Raw genomic sequence first — 21,868 nt, 5'->3', positions numbered from 1 at the left:
TGTGTCTTTAAAAATCACGCTCACTGCTTTGGAGTCCTCCAATTCTCATTAACCGATCAGATCCATCAGTCTAATGAGCCTCCATCACTCAGCGTGGTTCAGAAAGTGTGTTATGAAATAAAGTCTGAGAACATGCGTCTGTCCAGGAAGACGAGTGAGGGGAGTTTCAAAATAAAAGCACAACTGCGTTCACCAAACTTTTCTGCATTTTCCTCTAATATGACTGAAGAAGCTGAACCTTCCAAAGCAAATCAGGAAAAAATAAAATAAACCATATCATTATTACTGTTATTATTATTATTATTCGGTAGTTAATTATCCATTCTTAAATTCATTTGAGTAAAGATTTCATTCCTTTGAATGTGGCGACGTCTTTTTGTTTGGAATAAAAAATATATTGACATTTATATAGAGTTTATTGAAGTCAGATTTCGGCCTTTTAATACATTAATTACACCATGCAAACGCCAGAATTCTGATTTTCAACCATATTTCGCTGATATTCTCTCTAATAAATAGTTTGGCAACATTATCTTCCTAAAGATTTCCTATAATCGTATATGCTCATTTGTCACGTGACTCGTTTCTCCTGATAAACTTTAGAATGATCAGTCATGTTTCTCTGAATTCTTGGCTGAATGATCACTCCTGTGACAGCAGGAGTACTCTGAAGGTTCCGAGGGGAAGTTGTGTTTGGAGCGCTGCTGTGGCCGCGCCGCGCCGCTGTGCGCTCCTGCTCCCGCCCGCCCGCCCGCGCGTCCGCCCGCGCGTCCGTCCGCGGACCTCCACCCAGCTCTGGCCCAACATGTGAAGACAATGACGGAGCCCAGCCGCCGCTGATCGGCCCCCTGCGGACATGAGAGCAGCGGATGATGGATCAGACGCGGATGTTTTGGGGAATTCTGCTGCTTGTGGCCGCGGGCGCGTCTTTGCGCCACGACGACGACGACGCGTCGTGCGACGGAGCTTTTGATATTTACTTCGTCCTGGACAGGTGTGTGTGTGTGTGTGTGTGCGTGTGTGTGTGTGTGTGCGCGTGGACCGTCGCTTTCTCCATGTTTGGATGTGTTTGAGTTCGCTGCTGCTGCTGCTGAGTCTTCATCTTCACGTTTTCATTTTACACCCAAAACTAATAATAAAGCGACAGTGTTTTTATTTTGGTGTGTTTATCCACTGTGTGGAGCTCACGTGGACGCGTGTCTCATTTAATCTGATTTAACTCCCTTGTTTTGAGTCCTGAACTGGGCTAAAACATGAATCGAAGTCCGTCCTCTGACTGGAGCATCACCGCCGAGGGCAGATGGTTCTGGGTGACGTTGTGCTGCCGCCTGTCTCTGCAGGTCTGGGAGCGTCTATGGACACTGGGGGGAGATTTATGGATTTGTGGAGCAGCTCACCAACAGGTTTGTCAGGTAAATGAAGATCTCGGGGGACACAAACGGGCCAGAAGCAGCAGAGTTTGAGCAGAAGCTCCTCCAGTTTCAAACATCAGGCGTGGTCACATCTATTTTAGACAAGACCACCAGCTGCCCTCTGGGCACTGCCGCCTGGCGCTCACACACGTGTGTGCGTGTGTGTTTAATACTGTGTGTGTGTGTGTGTGTGTGTGTTTCAGCCCCAGGATGAGGGTCTCCTACATCGTCTTTTCAGCCAGAGCTGTTGTGATTCTGCCTCTAACTGGAGACAGGTACCTTCGCTCTTCTCCCCGTGTTTCCTTCCTCTTCTCCTCCTCCTCGCCCTTAAACGCCGTCGCCGCCTCGTTAACGCCGGTTTTCTGGCTGCTTTTGGCTCCAGGGCGGAGATAGACGAGGGTCTGAGGAGGCTGAGTCTGATCAAACCTGCGGGAGAAACATACATGCATGAAGGAATGAAAGCTGTGAGTGTGATGGACGACATGTGACCTTCTCGTGGATCTGAAGCACTTCCTGCAGCTGCTGCGTGCGTGTGTGTGTGTGTGCGTGTGTGTGTGTGTTCACCACATCTTTCAGGTTTCAGACCAGATGAAGGCACAGACGTCCCCCTCGTCCACCATCATCATCGTGCTGACGGACGGGAAGCTGGAGGTGTATCCGTATGAGCTGAGCGTTCGGGAGGTGCAGTATGGCGCCCACCTTGACCTTTGACCCGATTTCAGGGTACAGACGGTTGCCGTTGTTCTTCCCAGGCTGACAGAGTCCGGGGCTTTGGAGCCAGGGTGTACTGCGTGGGGGTCATGGACTTTGACCACAAGCAGGTGGGATTAATGAGCTTTTCTGGCTTTTATTTGTCTTTCTGGGCCAGAAGGTCGAGCTGCTGGTTTCATGAATCAACCTCGATCTCGTTAATTATCAACCCTGAGATTTACTCTGTGGGGGGGGGGGGGGGGGGTCCTGCTGTGGTATCGGATACCAGGAGTATCAAAACACCAAAACCAGTGAGGGTGAGACCAGCGAGGGTGAGACCAGCGAGGGTGAGACCTTCAAACGAGCTGAAAATGCTGGACTCAAACATCCTGCTGGATGAACATGGAACCAGTAGAACCAGCCCTATTGCCCCTGTGTCCCAGTATAACCGGCACCGACCGTCAGAGCTGAGTCCGAACCCACCAGTCAGGTTTCCAGTGGGTTAATGGTTGGATGTTCTCCGCTGTGGGAGGAAACCATTACTCTGCTGCTAATGTGATAACGCCAGACGAGCTTCCTGCTCGGCTCATTACTGCCGGACATGAAAGCTCCCACTAATCTGCTTCTTCCTCCCAGTTCAGCACCAGTGGCCGACCTCCCAGAGGTGCCACCAGACCCCCTCCGTAAGACTAAACCCAGTTTGTCTCTGCAGCTGGCCGAGATCGCCGACGGGACCGAGCAAGTCTTCCCCGTGCTGTCGGGCTTCCACGCCCTCAAGGACGTCGTGGCCACGGTGAGGAGGCGGCGTCGCGCCACAGGCGCAGCCGTGTTCGTCCCGACGCCTCGTTACCGTTAACGATGTCCTCGTGCAGATCCTGAAGCAGTCGTGCACGGACGCTTTCACCATAGAACCCTCCAGCGTGTGCGTGAACGGTGAGTGTGCTGCCCCCTGGAGGCCGGCTGTGTGATAGCGCTCAGCATCGTTCACCATGAAGCTCTTTTCACAGAGTCCTTCAACGTGGTGCTGAGGGGGCGTGGCTTCAGCGGGACCAAGCGGACGGATGACGTTCTCTGCTCCCTCACTGTCAATCAGAAGACCTACGGTCAGTGCTGACACGCCCCCAACTCAGGCTAACCGCTAACGGTAGCGTCTCAGCTGCAGCGGAGTCTGTTTTCCACGAGTGGAGCGGACGTGAGGTCCATAAATGAAGCGAGGGCAGCACGTGCGGGCGCCCGTGCTGCTGTGAGAGAGAGAGCGGCTGTCACGGTGTCCCGAAACAAACAGAAGCAGCTTTTTCCTGCGTTCCTCCAGAGAACAGAGGAGACGTTATGAGCTGAGGCTCATCATCTCCGAGCACATGGGTGATGGTGGGGGTGACCGGACGGAGGAAAGCAGGCTGGAGAACTGGAGCCGGCCTGTTTTTATCGGCTCTCGGACATTCCTCCTCTTCCTCGTGGTGCTGCGATGTTGAAAAACTGGCTCAGTGAACTCCGTCTGCTTCTCCTCAGATCAGAAGCCGACGGTGGTCAGCGACGGTCACCTGTTGTGTCCAGCTCCTGTCCTGTACGAGGTCGGGCAGTAAGTCAACACGGGTCAAAGGTCAGAGTGGATCAGTCTCACACAGCCTGTGTGGACGCATCAAGGTCTAAACATGAGCCGAGTGTCAGCGAGAGAGGAACCAGAACAATGTTTACGCTAGAAAGATTTAAAGTGGATGAGGTGAACCGGACCAGAATATCTCTGTGGTATTCAAGGAGCGAGCCAACACCGATTACCCCCTCACACACACACACACACACACACACACACACACACACACACACACACACACGAGAATGTGTGTGCCGCAACAGCCTTCAGATAAATAAATGAAACAATGAGCAATTGAGTGAGGTAAAGTGGTGTTAATGACATTGATCAGAGTCCGTTAGCTGCTGTTTTTTGCTGTTTTTAACTGCTTATAAGTGCTTATAAGTGTTTATGATGCAGGTCGGTGGAAGTGCTGGTCAGCCTGAACAACGGACAGTCCTTCATCTCCAGTCCCATCACCATCTACGCCACAGCCTGTGTGAGTAGGACACTTCTGACTGTTGCTGCCAGCCGTGGCCCTAAAAGCACGTGTGTGTGTGTGTGTGTGTGTGTGTGTGTCGTGTGTTTCCCACAGTCAGATGGAAGCTGGGTTTTCTGGCTGCTCCTGGCTCTTCTGGTGCTGCTGGCTCTGGTTCTGCTCTGGTGGTTCTGGCCTCTCTGCTGCACTGTGGTCCGTCCCTGCAGATCTTTTAGGATCCAGGTGCTCCTCGTGTGTGGAGGTGACGGTGTTTAATCGGTCCTGTCTTTCAGGTGATCAGAGACCCCCCTCCCTCCCGGCCCCCACCTCCGCCTCCTGTCACTGTGAGTGTGATTTAATCCCCCGTTTAGGATCTTAAAGTTTCAACACACATTTCATTTAATTTCACCACCAAACACTGAAACTAGGAACAGTTTTATGATGTAATTCTAACTATAAGGATGCCCTGACCAAAACAAATAAAAGTTCCTTCACACCACACCCTCAGCTCATGTTCCATCAGTCAATAAAACACATCAGGATTTCATCTGAAAGTTAACTATAAAAAGGAAAAGTACAACTACCTGAAAATCAAGTGATCGGTTCGGGGATTGAAGTGGCGTTTTGGCGCCATCTGGCGGCCACGCGGCGGATTAACAGCTTTATTTTGTGTCGCCTCCAAGGATCCAGAAGATCCTTTACCCAAACACAGGTGGCCCACGGTGGATGCTTCCTACTACGGAGGCCGGGGCCCTGGGGGAATCAAACGCATGGAGGTGAGCAGAAATAAAACCAAAAAGCACATTTATATTTACAAATGAAATAAAGATTTTCCCTGCTGCGGTGTGTAGGTGCGTTGGGGGCAGAGGGGGTGCACGGAGGAAGGGTCACGGCTTGAGAAAACCAAAGATGCTGTGGTGACCATGCCTGACGACGTGGATGAGCCCATCATACCCCGGCCTCCATCACGACCCCCTCCTGTCTGTGCCCCCTCCCAGTCCAAATGGTACACTCCCATCAAGGTGAGGCGATGCCGAGGACACGCCCTCATGAGGCCACGCCCACTTTATTCCCGCTCTTCTAGCTTTTGCTTTTTGACCTTCAGGGGCGTTTTGATGCCCTGTTGGCGTTGCTGAGGAGGCAGTACGACAGGGTGGCGATCATGAGGCCCACGTCCCAGGACAAGGTCAGAAACCATGAAATGATATAAAACAGGGCTGCGTAACAAAATTGGTTGTTCCAGACTGAAAACATGACCAACAAATGTGGTCATAGTGGCTCCACCCTCCCGACTCAGTGATTTGATTAGAGAACCGCCTCAGCCTTCATATCATCAATGAAGCAGCAGCTTTCTGAAGGGTCAGATCAGCCCAAAGTCAACATTCGGGTGTCTGACGAGCAGATTTTTACTTTTATGCCAGTTTCATGTCAACATAGGTGTTTTTTAATGACCTTTGTGTGTCGCCTGCAGGGCCGCTGCATTAACTTCACCAGGGATCAGAGCCGCTGATGCACGCCACGCTTTCATTTAGGACTTCTTTTACCTCCCAGTTTAAGTTCTTTTTTGAGATATTTGCTGTAATTAAAAAAAACAAACAAACTCCTTTCCATACGTGCTTGTGTCAAACTGAAGGACGCATCAGAACTTTCAGTATTTTGTTTATTTGAAAGAAAAAATATATCATTTTCTTTTCACAAAGACTTTCAGTACAAGTACCCTGATACACAGAAAGGCACAGACTTATTAAACACTTATAAAAAGACGAGAAGAATTTTTATAAAACAGAAACTCGGCTTCTGGTTGAGTCACAGGCAGATTTAAACTCACCACCACAGATGAGATGAAGAGAGGGAGAGATACTGTTTCCATTCACACAAGGTGAGGTTTCAACAAAATAGCTTACCAAGGCAGAGAGGATACAAGATCAAAGCTCATTTGTAACCTTCTGATACAAAATACAAGATAATACTGTAAAGTGACACCTCAGAGGAGGAGGTGCCAAATCCCAGAAAACAGGATTCCACTCAAGTGCATTGAAGCTGCTGATGTCACAAAAACCCGTCACAAAGTGTCCAGAACGACAGCGAGATGTTCGGAAAAAGCCGCAGGAGCTGTGAGCAGAGCGAGAGCTGCTGGACAAACACGGCGCCGGGATATTGGATCATGCACTTGTTGTCTACGATACACGCTGGCGAGGGCTAACGCGCTAGCAGTGCGAACGCGCTAGCAGTGCTAACGCGCTAGCAGTGGTCATGTGCCCTGGCCCAGTCCTTCCTCTGGAGGGACACGAGAGCCCGGGGCCACGTTAAACCCTGTGTTTAGTGAAGAGCTGTGGGAGGCGAAGACGACGGTGGCAGCTGCAGCCGCGGGGTCCTTCATCATCATCATCATCATCATCATCATCGTCACAGCTGATGCTTTAGCCTCCTCAGGAGCTCAAACTCACCGACAGCTGCTGATCCCACCTGTCAGGTTCCACCCAACATGAAGTGGGAAAAGTTTAGAATATCCAAAGTTGTGATCACGCACATCCCGGAAGAGCCGCCGGATTAGGCTCGATTCTCTCGATGCAGGAGAGAAGATCTGCAAAGCAAAGAGAAGTTCAGCCTCCTGGTGTTAAAACGGAGGGTTCAAAGGTCACTGGGAAGATGGTACGGCCGCCTTCACCTGAGCGACCTGCGGCTGTCCTTCTCCAGGTTGTTCTCGGGGCCTTCGCTGTCGTACGAGGCCAGGTGGAGCTCTGCAGCCGAGCACACAGTCGGTCAGGGAAATTTCGAGCACAACTCAGGGAAGGAGGAGAGAACGTGACTGACCGTCCTCGCTGAAGACCGGCGTGGTGACCAGATACTGGAGGATGCGCCGATCTCGCTCAAACGGGCAGATCACCTGACGCCACACCAGGAACTCGCTCACCTGCTTCGCCAGTTCCCAAAGTTTCTGTTGGAGAAGCGGACGCAGCGAACGTCAGGAGGCGTGCAGAGCGTCTCCGAGCCACAAGGGGGCGACACAACGCCATTAACGCTCAGCCCCAGCTGTGAGAGGAAAAGGGCCACTTTTGAACACGGAAATCAAAGCCGGTCTTCTGACCTCAAAGTTGATGTGTGCGTTGGGCAGCCTGGTGGCGCAGCCTTCGTTCAGGAAGTAGATGTCTTTGATGAGGAGGCTGAAGAACGGGATCACGATCTGGGGGACACGGCCGGGAGTTCACACACGTTTGACACTTCAAATGTTCAACGGAGCCTCGGGAGCTCCCCCACCTTCTCCTGACTGCTGTGCGCTGTCTCCGACCTCTGGGTGGCGCCGCGGAGCGCGGTGCGGTAGTTGCTGAAGTTACTGGAGGGGTCCATTTGGTGCTGTGGGGGGGGGGGGCAGAACAGTTGGGATCAACCCAGCTAAACCAGGGAGGAAGTGGCTTCTCCACGGCCGACTCACCTCCAGGATCTCGAACTTGTCGGTGTTGACCTTGCTCCAGGTCTTCTTCAGCCGGGCCACGGGACTCATGTTCATCCCAGCTGGGAAACACAACAGGTGAGTTCAAGACACCGGTTCTGACGGCGTTCGGCGTTCGTGCGGAGCGCCACTCACTGATGATGGCCATGAGCGAGTTGAAGTTGCCGATGTTGAAGCACTCCTGAGCCACGTCGATGAAGAACTCGATCATTCGCGCCCGGTGCTTCTTCTTCACGGGCTGCGAGGGGGAAGCGTCAGTAACCGTGGCAACGCCGATCGACACGTGTTCTGCTCTCTAGGACCTACCAGGCAGATCTCAGTGGCCACCAGGTAACTCAGCCTGTTGAACCAGTTGATGTAGGCCTCCAGGTTACTGGTTTTACGCTTACGGAAGAAACCCTACGGAAACATGGGGGGGGGACATGGGGGGGGGGGGGGGGGTCAGCACGGAAGAGCCCACGCCGCTTAGATCAAGCCTCAGCACTGGAAAACATCCCTTCTATGACGCAACAGGAAGTGAAGCCTGAGCGAGCCACTGTGGGTCGGGCTGCACGCCCACACGGCCCACGCACGTGCACGCTGGGGGCGTGCACGCTGTTATTTCTGTGAAGACGCTCTCCAGTGGACCTTTTCTCCGGAGGCACCTTTTATAAATAAGCGCTGGTATAAATAAGCCGGGTGATGTAAGCGCCCAGATTCGTGGCTGGGCTCAGCTCTTACGCAACGCCGGCGGCCCACACCGCCCCGGACCGCCCCCCCACACTCAAGACGTCCACCGCTGACTCAAACGCTCTCTTGACTCTAAGTAGATCTTATATAATTGGCGACGCAACGCGGCCAGAGCAGACAGCTGAGGCCTTTTTCTGGGTGACGCGGCCTTAAAAACGACCTTTTACTGACTCCCAAGGGCACGTGGAGCGGAACAGAGGCCTTCAGACGTGCACGCCGGTCTCATGCCCACGACTAAATAAAACACGGCTCAAGCTTCAGCACCGGGAGCGTCAAACACACCGAAGGCGCCGTTAGCGTTAGCGTTAGCGTTACCTTGTGGTTCTCCAGAGGATCTTTCATGGCGAAGGTTTGGATGAACTCCTCCGGCCCGATGAAGCTCAGTCTGTCCTGAAAGTCAAAGGTCAGTCGTGTCAGTGACACCAAGCAGAACTTGAATAACGACCCCGCGTCGTAAACACCCCCAGAAGAATCAATCCGCCCAACGTCTCACCAGCTCGATGTGTGTGAGCTGCTGAGCCAGCACGAAGGCGTCGTCACACACACTCAGGATGTCGCTCCGCTGGCCCGAGGCCTGCTTGTTCTTCAGGGACGCCGGCCGCTCCAGCGCCACGGCGTTGAGCGCGGCCACGGCCTCCTCGTACTGGCCGAGGGCGGAGAGGCGCTTGATGAGTCGCTGGGTCATCTGTTGCATCGCTCGCCACGAGTACTGCAGAGGTGACACACAGCACGGCCACTCCATCACCGGGACACCTGGCGGCTAACGCTACACGCTAACAGGAAGCCGGAGGTTCTGGGACATGTGCAGCGTCGGTACCTCGTCTCCTCGGGCCACCAGGTGCGTCATGTCTTTGATGCAGCGCATCATTCGCTCGTCCCTGAAGTCGTAGGGAAACGTCTCCGTCCACTCGGTCAGAAGCTGCACCAGCTTCGGCGCCACCTCCCGAAAACGGATCTGAGGGCACATTGCAAATATTCCCGCGTGAGCCGGCTCACAAGGGAGACCCGGCGGCGCCCTGCCTGTTTTGACTCCGCCCACCTTGTCCAGCAGGGCGTCTCCGGACCGCTGCTGCTCCACGCACAGGTGACACACCCTGGTCATGAGCTCATACGGGTGCAGGAAGAGGCGGGAGCTCAGCAGGAAGGTGAACACGTACGATCTCTGAGGAGGAGCAAACCAAAGGGGTCAGAGGAGCGGCGGGGCACAGAGGCGGAGCTTATCACACGCAGCGGCGTCTCACGTCGGGGTAGTAGTCCACCGTGGGAACCAGATGCTGGATCAGCGCCTCGAGGGATGCCGACACCAAACTGTTGTCGTGGTAACACATCTCGCCATAGCTCGCCGTGACGGCGGGCCCGTAAATCCGGCCCCTGGCCGTGACGGAGCCGTTGCGGGACGGCGGCTCGCCGCCGCTGCTGCCGCTGCTGTTGTGGCGGTACGCCCGCGCGGGACAGGAAGCGCCGTGCTGCCGCGGGCTGCGAGGCTGCGGCGAGGAGTACGGGTTCTCCGACGCCGGACAGTCGCTGCTGTGGTGGCGCTCCCTCGCCGTCACGGACGAGACGGAGCAGCCGCGGTAGGAGGCGTGGGGCTGCGGCATGTCGTAGGGGTTTTCCGCGCAGCGGCGAGCGGCGCTGTAGACGCCGTCCTGGGTGGCGTTCTGGGCCTGGCCGCCGTGGTACGGGCTGTGGGGCTGAGGACGGGCGCTGTTGCTGTAGGAGTTGAACTTCCCAGCATACGGGGTGGTGGGAGGCATGACCACCTGCGGAGAGGGCGGCGGTTAGCACGGCGGCGGTTAGCGCGTCACCTGCATCACTTCAATAATAACAATGCTAATTATTATTATTATTCAGGACAGTAACTGCTCCCAATGTTTAGCTTTCCTGAGCTTAAGCCCAGGCTCCCAGGGACCCCCCCCCCCCCCGTCTCGCCACTATCAGATCTCCCGTGTGAAGCGTCTGCGGAGTCACGGCGCCTAATCACATAATTTCCGCCTTCTTCTGTTTACTGTTTTGACTTTGAACTGTTGACAGACGACTAAACTCCACGAGTCCTTCGCCATAAAACCGTGTCCCACGACTCTCCTGCGTGTGCCTGAAGCGCGTGTGCAGAAACAGGCCGGCAGATGGACGGATGAAAGGCGATCTCCTGACGCCATCGGACGCCGTTTCGCCGCCCTCGTGGTGGAGATGATGGGATGGGAGTCGGGTCAGCTGATCCTCGATCAGCAGCACTGTTGTCTGGCCGGGCAACACATGCCAGCGTAAGTCTAACCACACACACACACACGCGCGCACGTGTACACACACGCACGTGCTGTGCCAGAAAAGCCGAACCCCGCGGGACTCAAGCAGACTTTTGTTTGTGGACCAGCTTTGTGATTCCCACCTTCATGTTCCATCAATCCCCCCCCCCCCCCCAACCACACACACACACACACACACACACACACACACACACAGCAGCTGGTGTGGGGCCAGTTCAGGGCCGGCTGCTCTTCTGGGCTCTGATCTCTCCGGCTTCAGTTACTCGACGGCGTGTCGGCGCTGCCCCGGTCCAGCTGACATCGGACCGGTTTGAAGCCGCCTCGTGTTTTTCTTGTTTGCCTTGAGTCACGACCCACAAACGGAAACCAGAGGGTTTTTAAAAGCCGTCTTGTGTTTCCAGCCCAACTTCCCGACAGGTTGACCCGCCGGTCTGCGGCTGGAACGCAGCGGTGCTGAAACCGGACCCTTCAGAATTCACGGGTTGGGGAGCTTAAAGATGTCAGTGGGAACATGATTTCATGCTCAGCCTCGTCAGAGATCTCCCGTTTGTAAATTCTGATGAAAGAAAAGCTTCAATGAAGGTTTCAGAGCCACTTTAACCTCATTAAAAGGTGGTTTGACGGCTGAAAAAGGCAATAAAGTGGTCAAAGGTCAACGAGCCACTTCTGACGCAACAAGACGTTACTTTCATTTATTTATGGAATCTTAAAGTGCTTCATTTGGGCTTGATGGGGTTTTTATAAACCCAAATTAAATTAAACACCTGCTAAAAAAAAAAAGAAACTGAGATAATGTGGCTTTAAAAGGCGGCGTCCAGCTGTGCCGAGACCAGTGGCGGGGGGGGGGGGGCAAACAATAGGGGTATTATCTCTCCTGTCATGGTATTAACGGGCACAAAACAGCCCCCCAGGAAGAGATCAGAGCAGATCAGACACACATCGACGGCCGCCGCCGGTCGTCATTTCCACGCCACAATGTCGGCGTCTCTCCGCCGGCGAGCGTCTGGTCCAGACCGGTTCTGCCGGTTCTGGGTCCCGTCGCCATGAACCCACTGACACCCTGCGGGAAGGTGCCGCGATTCTTCTCGCCAGTTTCAGGACGGTGTCGGGAAAACCCGAAACTGGCGCACGCAGACGTGCACGCCCGCTGCTCCCGGGCCAAAGGAACGCAACCTCAGCACGCTATAAAAGATACGAGGGCAATAAAGGCGCCACCGGGCTGCAGGTGGGGCAGTTTCGATCCCAATCGCCCCTCAAAGCCAACTGCCCCTGGGAACGTCCGCGTGCTCCCACCTTGTGCTCGAAACAACACCAGGAAGTGGGTTTTTCCAACTTCCTCATACTTTCTGGGCGATTTCACCACGTTTAAAAACAGGACAGGTGAGCGCGTGTTCCACCTGGGAACGGGTCCATAAAGGTCAGAGTACCGCGGCGCCGCCGGCTCCGCTCCAGGTGCTCCGACAGTAAAAGATCAGATAAGACGGACGAGCGTCAGCGTCAGGCCCGACAGCAGGACGATGAGGGCAAAGTCCGGCTGTGATCCTTGCTCATGGGTTGTATAAGAGTTAAACCGCAGCGCAGAAATCCTGCGAGATGAGGTCACAGCGCCGAGGCCAAAGGAAAACATTCTTCCCGGGAAGGTTTCGCTGACTGGTGCCGGGAAGGTTTCAATCCCAAACTTTGATTTGTTACATCCTGCCAGAAAATGGGCGACTTCCCCGGCGTTCGGGATACTATTGAGGTCGAAGATGATGAATATTTAATGCTCAGTTCATGGAACACTGGGGCTTTCTGTTGAGCTGCCTCACAGAAACCACAGATTGAGTTCTATCGCCTCCGTGATTACCGCCATTCTGGAGCCCGGTTCTGGAGTTGCTGGATCTCAGATCCGAAGCAGACGGGTTGGATATTCAACAGTGGAAAGCACCCACGAAACAGCAGGAACGCCGAGTTTGCTCTGTTTCCCTTTAAACGGGATTAATGGTTAATCTCTGGCTGCCCGTAGGGCCGGAGCCCAGCTCCCCGCTGGAGGTTCTGCACGGAACAAACAACATTAGGAGCATTTGTCTTTGGTTCTGTCGCGTCCTTATTACGTGCGTTCGCCGTCCTCCACGTCGATATTTTTGGAAACTCCTTTCTGCTAATTGGCGGCCAACTGGCAGGCGTTTAATGCATCACAAAGATCTGCAGGTTCCTCACGAAGCGGTGGGAGGAGGAACACAACACAACACAACACAACACAACACAACACAACACAACACACAAACGGCTCCATTCCTGCTGTCCTCTCTGATCCCGGGAAGGAGTCGCCCGTCTGTGCCCGGGCCCCCAGCGTCGGGTCAGAACTCGGTCCTTCCCCTGATGAACGAGCTTCTCGAGGTCACCGAGGATCAAGTGTATCCAACAGTGGATGGCGAGATTCCAAAAAAGGGAAGTCATAGAATCTGCGCTGCCCCCTGGTGGCTGCCTCTGGCAAAACAACAGCCCCCCCCCCCACTGGAGGCATGAAGTTGCTCCACATCGTCCAGTTTTGACCCTTTGGAAGCAAGTCAAGCTGTTTTAACCCACTTTCACTGCCAGAACCTGCCAGTTTGGCCAGTTCACCTTTTTAAAGCTAAAATCTCAGCATTTTTCTGTCCCTTGCAAACAGAAACTAATTACTTTGGGGGTGTTTAACAGATCGTTAAAAAGCTGAAGTCAGATTTGGTCCATTTTATCCCCACTGTGCCATAAAAAACACAATCTGCCCACTTGGCCCGGAGCCTCCTCGCCGACCACGAGCTGCTCTGAGCAGAGCTCCAACAGGCGTGTGGGATCAGCAGAGGCGTGCAGCCGCTGTCAAAACAGCCGACCAGGACAAACTGACCAGTTAGACAACCTCAACCCGATGGAGGACAAACACAAACCAGCTCGGCTCCGATACGAGGAACACACACACACGCACACGCACACACACACGCACACACACACGCACACACACACCTGTCCTTCATGTGATCCAGTAGGCTAGTACAGTATTAACCTAGACTCTACCAGGATAAAGACACATTATCTTCTCTGCTTTGCCAACATCATCTCGCGCTCAAACACCCTTTAAACTGCTGGTGAGCGGCTCAACGCCACGAAACCATTTTAATGAATTATGAATTTAATGAATTAACAGTACCAGAACTACGAGGAGCGGCTGCAGGTTGGTGGGGCCACATTTGGCTCTGGCTCTTCGGGCTTTCTGTTCTTAGACGAGTTGAAAGATTGAATTTGAGGGTTTTTATAGCAGTTTGGGAAACGAGCCATTTGTTTCAGCAAATTAGCAGCACACTGGTTTAAATATAGAGACGTGTGGAGGGAATAAACCTGTTTAAAGTTTATTTGGCCACAAGCACACACACTTTCTGTGTTTTTCTTTTCTTTTCCCTGCAGACTCATACACAATCTGTTATTCTCTCTCTCTCTCACTCTCTCACACACACACACACACACACACACACACACACACACACACACAGAGTGTGTATTATGGGCTTCTGACTGACTCACAACAGTAGAAGTAAGAGCTGCCTGTGAAAAAGGGCCCTGCTGCGGTCCCATCACAGGTGCTGGTGACTAACTGGTTTGTTGTCTGACAGCCAGACTAATTATAAAACTCACACGGGTGCAAAATAACAACAACAAAAAGGGGAGAGGAACAAATCGAGATAGGGGAGGAAAACACTGAAATGGGCATTTAAACGGCGCAGAACATGAGGAACAAGCTTGGCTGGGATGGTGGCGAGCAAAAACTCTCCCAATACGGTGAAATTAATTCTGAACTGCATTAAATCTTCTGCAAAACCCCATTTGCAAGCAGCCATTAGCCTCTATTATCCATTCAAAGCTCCATTCTCCCCGCACCTCCTTCTACCTCGAAGTTTTATAAACTTCTTTGGGGTCTAAAAATAGTCCGGAGCTCCAGTCCCGGAATAACTCACCGCCCGCGTGGCTGCAGGAGCCGCTGGAGCAGAGCTGGAAGGGTCCCGAGGTGTCTGTCAGCGCTGGATGGAGCGGCGGGGCGACGCTGGAGCCTCTCAGCGGTGCTCCGGAGCTGCTCTGGCCGTCATCGACTCTCCGATCATCGAGTGTTTGAAGCGGCGGCGCAGCGCTCTGCCTCAAAGGGGGCGTGTCCGTAACCTCCACAGCCGGGAAAGGCGACCAATGGCGACGAGGGGGCGGCTGTCTCTAGAGGCAGCGCTGGCCAATCGCAGGAGAGGAAACGAAAAATCGAAAGTTCGGAGGCTGTGATTGGCTGGCCGGCGGCTCGCGGCCTTTCTTTCTTTCCAGAACCTCCGAGTGTTTTTGTTGGAGTCTGGAGCGCGGAAGGTGTAAGGTTTCCCCCTGGAATGCGATTGTGTGAGCCTGGAAGTTGCTCCCTGTCGCCCCAAAATCGAGACTTTGTGGGAATTTACGGCTTTCAGAGCGGATTTATGTGGTGCTGCAAATGGTTTGTGTGAAACACTGGCAGGTCTTCTGGACTGGAGAATGTTTCATTCTGCTGTTCCCCTATAGATATAGATGATGTAGAATATAGAGATATATGTTACAAACATAAACCCACCTTTCACGTCTGTAAAATGTTTTCGGCCTGTATTAAGGGATAAGGATTGGGGGGTGATGGAAGATTTAAAAACCATTGAAACAGTCTGCATCTGACAGAACAACACACCAGTTCAGATACTGGTTTGACTGGTTGGTAGTTTTCCAGAGCCGATAACTAGCACACCAACGTTAGAAACTCAGCCACTGGTATGAGGGTTCCGCCCCGAATCATTCAGGCAATTTTAGCATCATAATACGGCCAACGTTCATCTGGTTGCTGGGTCAGGTTGGAAGTTCACCCTCACACATGAAGGTTGATCGTGTCTCTGCACACAGAGTCTTCTGGATCCAAAACTACATTTGTCAGGATCTTTTATTTACAGGAACTCTGTTAATTGCTCGTAGGCCGTGAAACCTTTCAGACTTATCATTAACTCAGAGCCTCAAACATCTTATCTCCTTCTGTAAATGTTTAGAAAATTCTCTAAATATATATGCCAAACTCCCTCTAAGACTTTAATTTCCTCTAAAATATGGTAATTAAAGCAAGGTGGGGGCCCATCATGCCCACCTCCTCAGATACCACCTCACCAGCCTCTCCTCTCTTGCGTAAACATGACTTTACGTAAACGTGGCGTTCCACTGTGGACGGGCCCTGAAGTTGTGGGCGGCGCTCATTCTTTGATCACCGCCGCCTCGTACAGTGACACATCGCCACTCAGGCGAGAATAGCTGATCTCTGTGTCGTTCCGGGCTGCGGGGTTTTTCTCATTTCAATAATCCGACTCCCACACGGAGCATCGGCGCTCAGCTTCCAGCCGCGCTCGGCTGCTCGCAACACACTCATGCCCACACGAGAACACACACTTGCATCTCCTTCCGGTGGGGCCTGACCTGACCGTAGCATCACGCTAGTGAGTTTTCCAGTGGGCTGCTGGATGCCAGAGGCAGAAAAGACAGAATTGACGGCTTCAATAGGACTCCACAGGTACCCTTGAGCAAGGCACCGAACCCCCAAATGTACACATAGATCCCTGCGATGAGCTGGCAACCCACCCGGGGGTGTACCTGCCTTGGCCCGTATGCATCCACCCTGCAGCCCCGGAAGGGCTAAAGCGGAGAAGAAAATAAATCAATTTAACTTCATTTGCTAAATTCCCGCTGGAATTTCCTGAACGACTCAATTCACGACCTGAAAGGGAATCAGACCGTAATCGGTTGCACGAAAAGGTGCTTTAATTGAGGTGAGGACTGTCTTGTTTGGAGTCACAGTCACACAGGAAGATGGTCAGACAGAAAGTAGCCGTTAACAACTAAATCTGAGCCGTGTGACCCGATGTTCAGAACAAAGGTCACGTTGTCGAGGCTGCAGGCTGATTTTAATAGACACCATCAGACAACCAATGATCTCTCATTTGTCAGTACTTTACTGGAACTCCTCACATCTCTGATTTGAAGGCCAACAGAATTCCTGTTTTTTTCCATCCCGCTTCCAAACCCGGAGCAGGGTGACAGGGACAAAACAAATGATGTCAGGCGCCACCAGCAACAGCCCGTGTTTAGATAATGTGGGTGGGATTACAGAGGGGTGACAGCTGGGTGAGATCATGACGATCGGGAAAGTGGGAGAGAGTGGGGGAGGGGAGGGTGGCGGCGGGGGTTTATGGGGCAGATCTGAGCCCTCCACACTGGCAGCGTCAAAGAGGAAATCATCGGCTGCAGGAGAAAACTCACCTGCCCCGGCGCGCTGCATGCTTCAGCTGCTGCTTTAGCATTGTTGCTAGCATGGAGGGCAGGAAGAGACAAGCCGGGACAACATGAAGGAGGGGTGGGAGGAAGAGGGGAGACATGGAGGGGGAGACTGGTGACTCACAGGGTTCCAGTAAGACGTTTGACTCAGCGACTGGAAGCCCCCCTGACCCAGACAATAGTGTGTGTTTTCTATTGAACAGCAAAGATAGAAACGGAGGAACTTAAAGGACTGAAGGCGTCTGCGGAACAACAGGTGTAACAAATCCGCTGCTTTAGCCAAAACACAGAAACAAATGAAGCTCTTTTGTGTTGGAGATAGAAGTAGATGACTCAGACCTGCTTTTAATGTGCTGATTTCCATCCCCGTCATCAGCCCGGTTGTCAATAGAAACCCAACTCACCGTGTTCCATTCATTCATGCAAACATTGTCTCCTTTGTGCTGCTGAGATGTTCCCATAAATTCAGCTTTCTGCTCCCAGCTCTGGCTCTGCAGCGACAGATCAGGTGATAACGCAGGTGTTTTATTATGTAATTACTGACTAAAGCCTCATCGATCCTGCTGTTCACAACAGATACGAACGCTCCAGCCAGACGAGCTGCTGCCTGACTTCCTGCTTCACACCTCCAAACCCATCCAAATCTTTGTTTTGATGGATTAAGTTGAGATTTTATCTTTATTCCTTTTTCTTTGACCTCGATCTTTATATAACATCAGTGCCTTCGTGCAGATCAGGACGCTGCGCACATCGATGAAGACGTACGTGGAATCAGGCGTAGTTCCACGAACGGCCACTCGGGGTAGTTTAGTCAGACGTGAATATAGAGCATTGTGATTGGCCTGTGGCACATGTGATACTTTGGTGAGTAGTGTTGCTGGGTTGGGTGCAGCGCAGCAATAGAAGTCTCAACGTCGTAGTTATTATTGATCTATAAGCAGAAACCAACCAGTTTAACCGGTACAGTGCAGCTTTCCCTGACGTGAAGCTTGAACACATGAGTGGAAAAGAGGCGACTCCCAGTCCTCATCTGTTCTCCAGTTCACGTGGGCGCGCAGCGCGGAGCGATGAAGATGGACGAGGCTCAGTCAGAGGGCCTGTTTCCTGGATGCGCCCCTGACATCCATGTCAAGCGTCCAGATTTCCTGTGACAGTGGGAGGCACCTGAAGCGCACGCATTCTCGTGCATCGACCTACATGGACACACAGACTGGAGTTAGGTTCCCCACACTGACCTACATTTGCTTTAAGGAGAAAAGATCTAAATCTCCAGATTACATCTCCAGTTCCATTAAATAAACCAGCGAAAAGAAACAGACAAAACCTTTCACCCAGTCCTCCTCAGACTGAATATTCTGCCAACAAATACAGTCTTTCCTCCAGTAATAAAACACAGGAATCCGTGCACAGAAATTTCCAAAGTGAACCTTGGGAATACTGAAGTGAAGTGGCAGCCAACTGTTAAGTAACGCGCTCAGACACACGCACGCACGCACGCAGCCTTTTCGGGGTAACTTTAGAAGAAAAGCATTCATATTCAGTTACGCAACAGTCTGTTAACAGGTCGTTTCTGCTGGCTGCAGATTGGAGACGCTTCGCAGCTGTGCACGGAGCCGCTCTGGAAACTCCAACGTTAGCATGATGCCTTTCTGCAAACTACTGATGTCAAGGAAAGCTTGAGGACTCGGGAGACTGAAGGAGCTGGAGGAGTCGGAGTTATTCCACCTGGATGAATCAGGGTGAGGAGTTCAACCAGTGACGTGACGTCCAGGAGACGAAATATTTTCCCAAAAGACGTCTTATATAAGACCGTGTGACGTGGACATTAGGAAGCTGTAGTTCAGATGTGCTGTTGCCTGAACTCTGGTCTTACTTCAAAGACAAGAGTCGTCTGTTTGATGTGTTTGTGGAGGTGTTTGAACGTGCGGACGCGCCAAGAGGAGCTGCTCCTTCAGCAAACAAGCCCCACACGAACAAAGACCAGTTCAACCCCAGTAAAAAGCTGCCTGACGTCAAAGCCAAGTAAAGGAGCTGTGTGCACGAGCTTCCCAGAGAATGTTTTGGGTTGGAATACCACAGCTCACCACAAAAACAGCAGAAAAAAAATAAAAAATCCCCCGTATCTTGTTAAAAATACGTCTCTGGTGGCCGCAGTCAGCAGGGAAACGTCCCAGCGTTCAGTTAAAAATACCTGGTTCTGTTGGGTTCCCGCCGCCGCCGCCTCCTGTTTCTGGGATTTGAAACACACAATCAGGCGGAACGTCTGCGGTTCTGATACGAGGAGCACCGGGATTCTGCTCTTCTGGCCTGAAACTGCCGTCCGGTGCTGGTGGGCCCGGGACGGGCAGAACCTTTTCAACCAGACAGGAAATGTCTGGTAAGCGAGTTTGTGCCTTTATTGTTCAGCAGTGATTTAAAATTCGGACCTGTTCATGCTTCAGTGCTCGTCTCTCCTCTCCGGGTCCCAGTTCACCCCCCCGTGACCTCGTTCACCCTCTAATTAAAGATGACATCAGAAGTAAATATTTAAAAGCAGCAAGTGAAACACATATTTATGCAAATGTCTTAATCTCTCTGACCCGGTGGAGGCCTCTGTCGCCTCTGTGTGTGTGTGTGTGTGTGTGTGTGTGAACACCCTGCTACGCTGCTTCCCAATCCTCCCACTAAAGCAGAGAAACTGGTCGATGTCTGGGAGCAGCGAGAGTCTGCTCTGATCTCCTTCTGTAATTCTGCTGCAGCTTCGGTGGTTTTACTGTAAACCACTCCTACATTGTGTGCAGATGTGGCACTGGTTGTAGTGTGAGTGTGTGTGTGTGTGTGTGTTTAGCCACACATCAAACCCAAACTGGAGCCTTCCAGAGAAATTCAGCTGGTGTTTTTAATGGAAACTGGCTTCCTTCTGTGTAGCTGTTGAGCAATGGCAGGAAGTGGAATCAGGGGGGACAAACATGTTGTTGCCTTCAGCCTTTTAACGTCTGCAACCACAGAATCAGGCGCCGTCACCTCCACATCCGTACGCAGCGTTAGCCTGAACACTCCTAAAGGTCATGGTAACGGTACCAGAACCATCCAGACGTGGGGGAGTTTGCTTGTTCTGATCACTCGCTTTCCAGAACGGCAGCGCTGCTGATGTCAGAAGCAGCCTCCCTCAGGGTGAACGCCGCGCTGACCTCATCACTCGCCAAAATAAGATAACCCGTCTTGCTGGTGTTATTTGTCTGCTCATTGTGTCCCATAATGGATTCAACAGGGAGGAATTATCTCAGCCCCCTGAAAGGCCTTTTCCAGACGTCTCCCATTGTTTTTCCCGGTGTGTGGTGGATCCAGAGGCGACGCTCCACAATGACGATGAAAATCTCCCCAACAAACATCATTGTCTGGCCTCCGCGCGCGTAATTATCGCTGCATTCTTTTATACAAACAGGACTCAGCGCCTCACACATCTGGATCCACCCAGCGGGAACATCTGGGCCTTTCGCTTTGTGCGGCGCTTGTTTTCCCGCATTGTTCCTCGCCATGTGTTGTTGACGACCTCGGCGTGTTTTCACGGCGCAGGTGCGCAGTCAAGCGTCAGGGAAGGAAGTGGAGGGGCGGGGCTTGAATGTGGCACAAACAGGAAGGCGGCCGTTTGTCCCCCTGCTCACCGAAGGCGTTCTCCAAACTTGGGTGTTCTGACAGGTCCAGTATTTTCTCAGCTTATCTAACGGGCCGGCTCTGCCAGCAGCTTACATAACCGCCGCTGAGGCATTAACCTCCCCAACTCACCTCTGCTGTTCTGGAGCCTTTTCAAATGTCACTGATTACATTTTATCTCCTGACGCGAGTCCAGATCTGACTCAGGCTCGGATCAAAGCTCACCGATTGGAGGATAAGGAACTGATCTTTGTTTTGCTCCAGCTCCTCCCTGGGTTCGGCCTCTCGCCGTCCTCCGGTCCAGAAACGTCCACCCGAGGGTCAACAAACAGAAACAAGCAGCCGGAAAGGCTACGAGATGGATCTCAAGTCAAAGCAAGCTTCTGTGTGTGTGTGTGTGTGTGTGTGGGTGTGTGTGTGTGGTGGGTGTGTGTGTGTGTGAGTGGTGTGTGTGTGTGGTGTGTGTGTGAGTGGGTGTGTGTGTGGGGGTGTGTGTGTGTGTGTGTGTGTGTGCGCGTGTGTGTGTGTGTGTGTGTGTGGGGGGTGGGTGTGCGTGTGTGTGTGTGTGTGTGGTGGTGTGTGTGTGGGTGTGTGTGTGTGTGTGTGTGTGTGTGTGTTCCTGGTGTGTTTCTGTGGGAACAGGTCCTACCCCAGTACAGGAAAGACATTAGGAACACCATGAGCGGCGCTCCTTTCAGGAAAAACAAGGAAACGAAGGAAACCCACCCTTGACTTTTCATTCTCACAGCCCAAATCCTCCCTCCCACCAACGAGGGACAAGTGTCCCCCTCCCCAACAATGAGCGCGCCACAGTGGGGCACCACAACAAATAGTGCGTCACTAACGAGTCTCGGGACACATTCCCGCCTGTTTCAGCGTCTTCCCACATCGTGGAGAATCTCTGGTTCAGCCTGCAGACGTTGAGAGGGGACAGTGAGGAGGACAGGAGGGGGGACAGTGAGGAGGACAGCAGGGGGGACAGTGAGGAGGACAACAGGAGGGGGGACAGTGAGGAGGACAGCAGGGGGTCCAGGTCCACCGTGATCAACGATCAGCCTACAGTCTGACCTGCTGACCCCTGTTTTGTCCACCATCTATCGTGAGCTCCTAATTAGTTCAGCGTTAAAATTGTCTCTTTCAGACGGGCGTCCCTGTCGTCTTTAACCAGACCAGACAGGGAGGTGCTGTTAGACTGGTTTAACTGGTGACCAGAGGAATCTGTGAAATTCAGGTTTTAAAGACGAAATAAGAGGAGGGGCTGGGGCTGGGGGGGGGGGGGGGGGTCTGTCTTCTACACCACCGAGGCCTGAATAGTTTTAT

At 52.6% G+C, this 21,868-nt stretch overlaps 2 protein-coding genes across 2 annotated transcripts; one reads left to right on the top strand and one right to left on the bottom strand.

The window, feature by feature from the left end:
• The first annotated feature begins 737 nt into the window (after window positions 1-737).
• LOC101066757 (anthrax toxin receptor 2-like) lies at window positions 738-5,742 on the top strand. The gene is made up of 17 exons (XM_003978682.3): window positions 738-994; window positions 1,341-1,412; window positions 1,616-1,687; window positions 1,795-1,876; window positions 1,989-2,093; window positions 2,165-2,233; window positions 2,815-2,895; window positions 2,975-3,035; window positions 3,110-3,205; window positions 3,612-3,681; window positions 4,093-4,171; window positions 4,268-4,363; window positions 4,444-4,494; window positions 4,834-4,926; window positions 5,002-5,172; window positions 5,256-5,336; window positions 5,622-5,742. Exons 1-17 carry the CDS (start codon window positions 870-872, stop codon window positions 5,658-5,660), a joined length of 1,443 nt encoding a protein of 480 aa, XP_003978731.2. The 5' UTR covers window positions 738-869; the 3' UTR covers window positions 5,661-5,742.
• Window positions 5,743-5,795: 53 nt separating this feature from the next.
• Window positions 5,796-15,031, bottom strand: LOC101066986 (ras-GEF domain-containing family member 1B-B-like). Its single transcript, XM_003978683.3, has 14 exons — window positions 14,563-15,031; window positions 9,572-10,090; window positions 9,370-9,492; window positions 9,148-9,285; window positions 8,824-9,039; window positions 8,646-8,720; window positions 7,908-8,000; window positions 7,737-7,839; window positions 7,584-7,663; window positions 7,409-7,504; window positions 7,239-7,334; window positions 6,965-7,088; window positions 6,819-6,891; window positions 5,796-6,734 (listed from the first exon to the last, which is right to left on the bottom strand). The coding sequence occupies exons 2-14, from the start codon at window positions 10,082-10,084 to the stop codon at window positions 6,701-6,703; spliced, it is 1,764 nt and encodes a 587-aa protein (XP_003978732.1). The 5' UTR covers window positions 10,085-10,090; window positions 14,563-15,031; the 3' UTR covers window positions 5,796-6,700.
• Between the last annotated feature and the right edge of the window lie 6,837 nt (window positions 15,032-21,868).

Source organism: Takifugu rubripes, chromosome 6 (assembly GCF_901000725.2).
Source record: "Takifugu rubripes chromosome 6, fTakRub1.2, whole genome shotgun sequence".
NCBI classification, from domain to species: Eukaryota; Metazoa; Chordata; class Actinopteri; order Tetraodontiformes; family Tetraodontidae; genus Takifugu; species Takifugu rubripes.
Note: the sequence above shows the minus strand (reverse complement) of the source record. Positions and strands in the feature narration are given on the sequence as shown.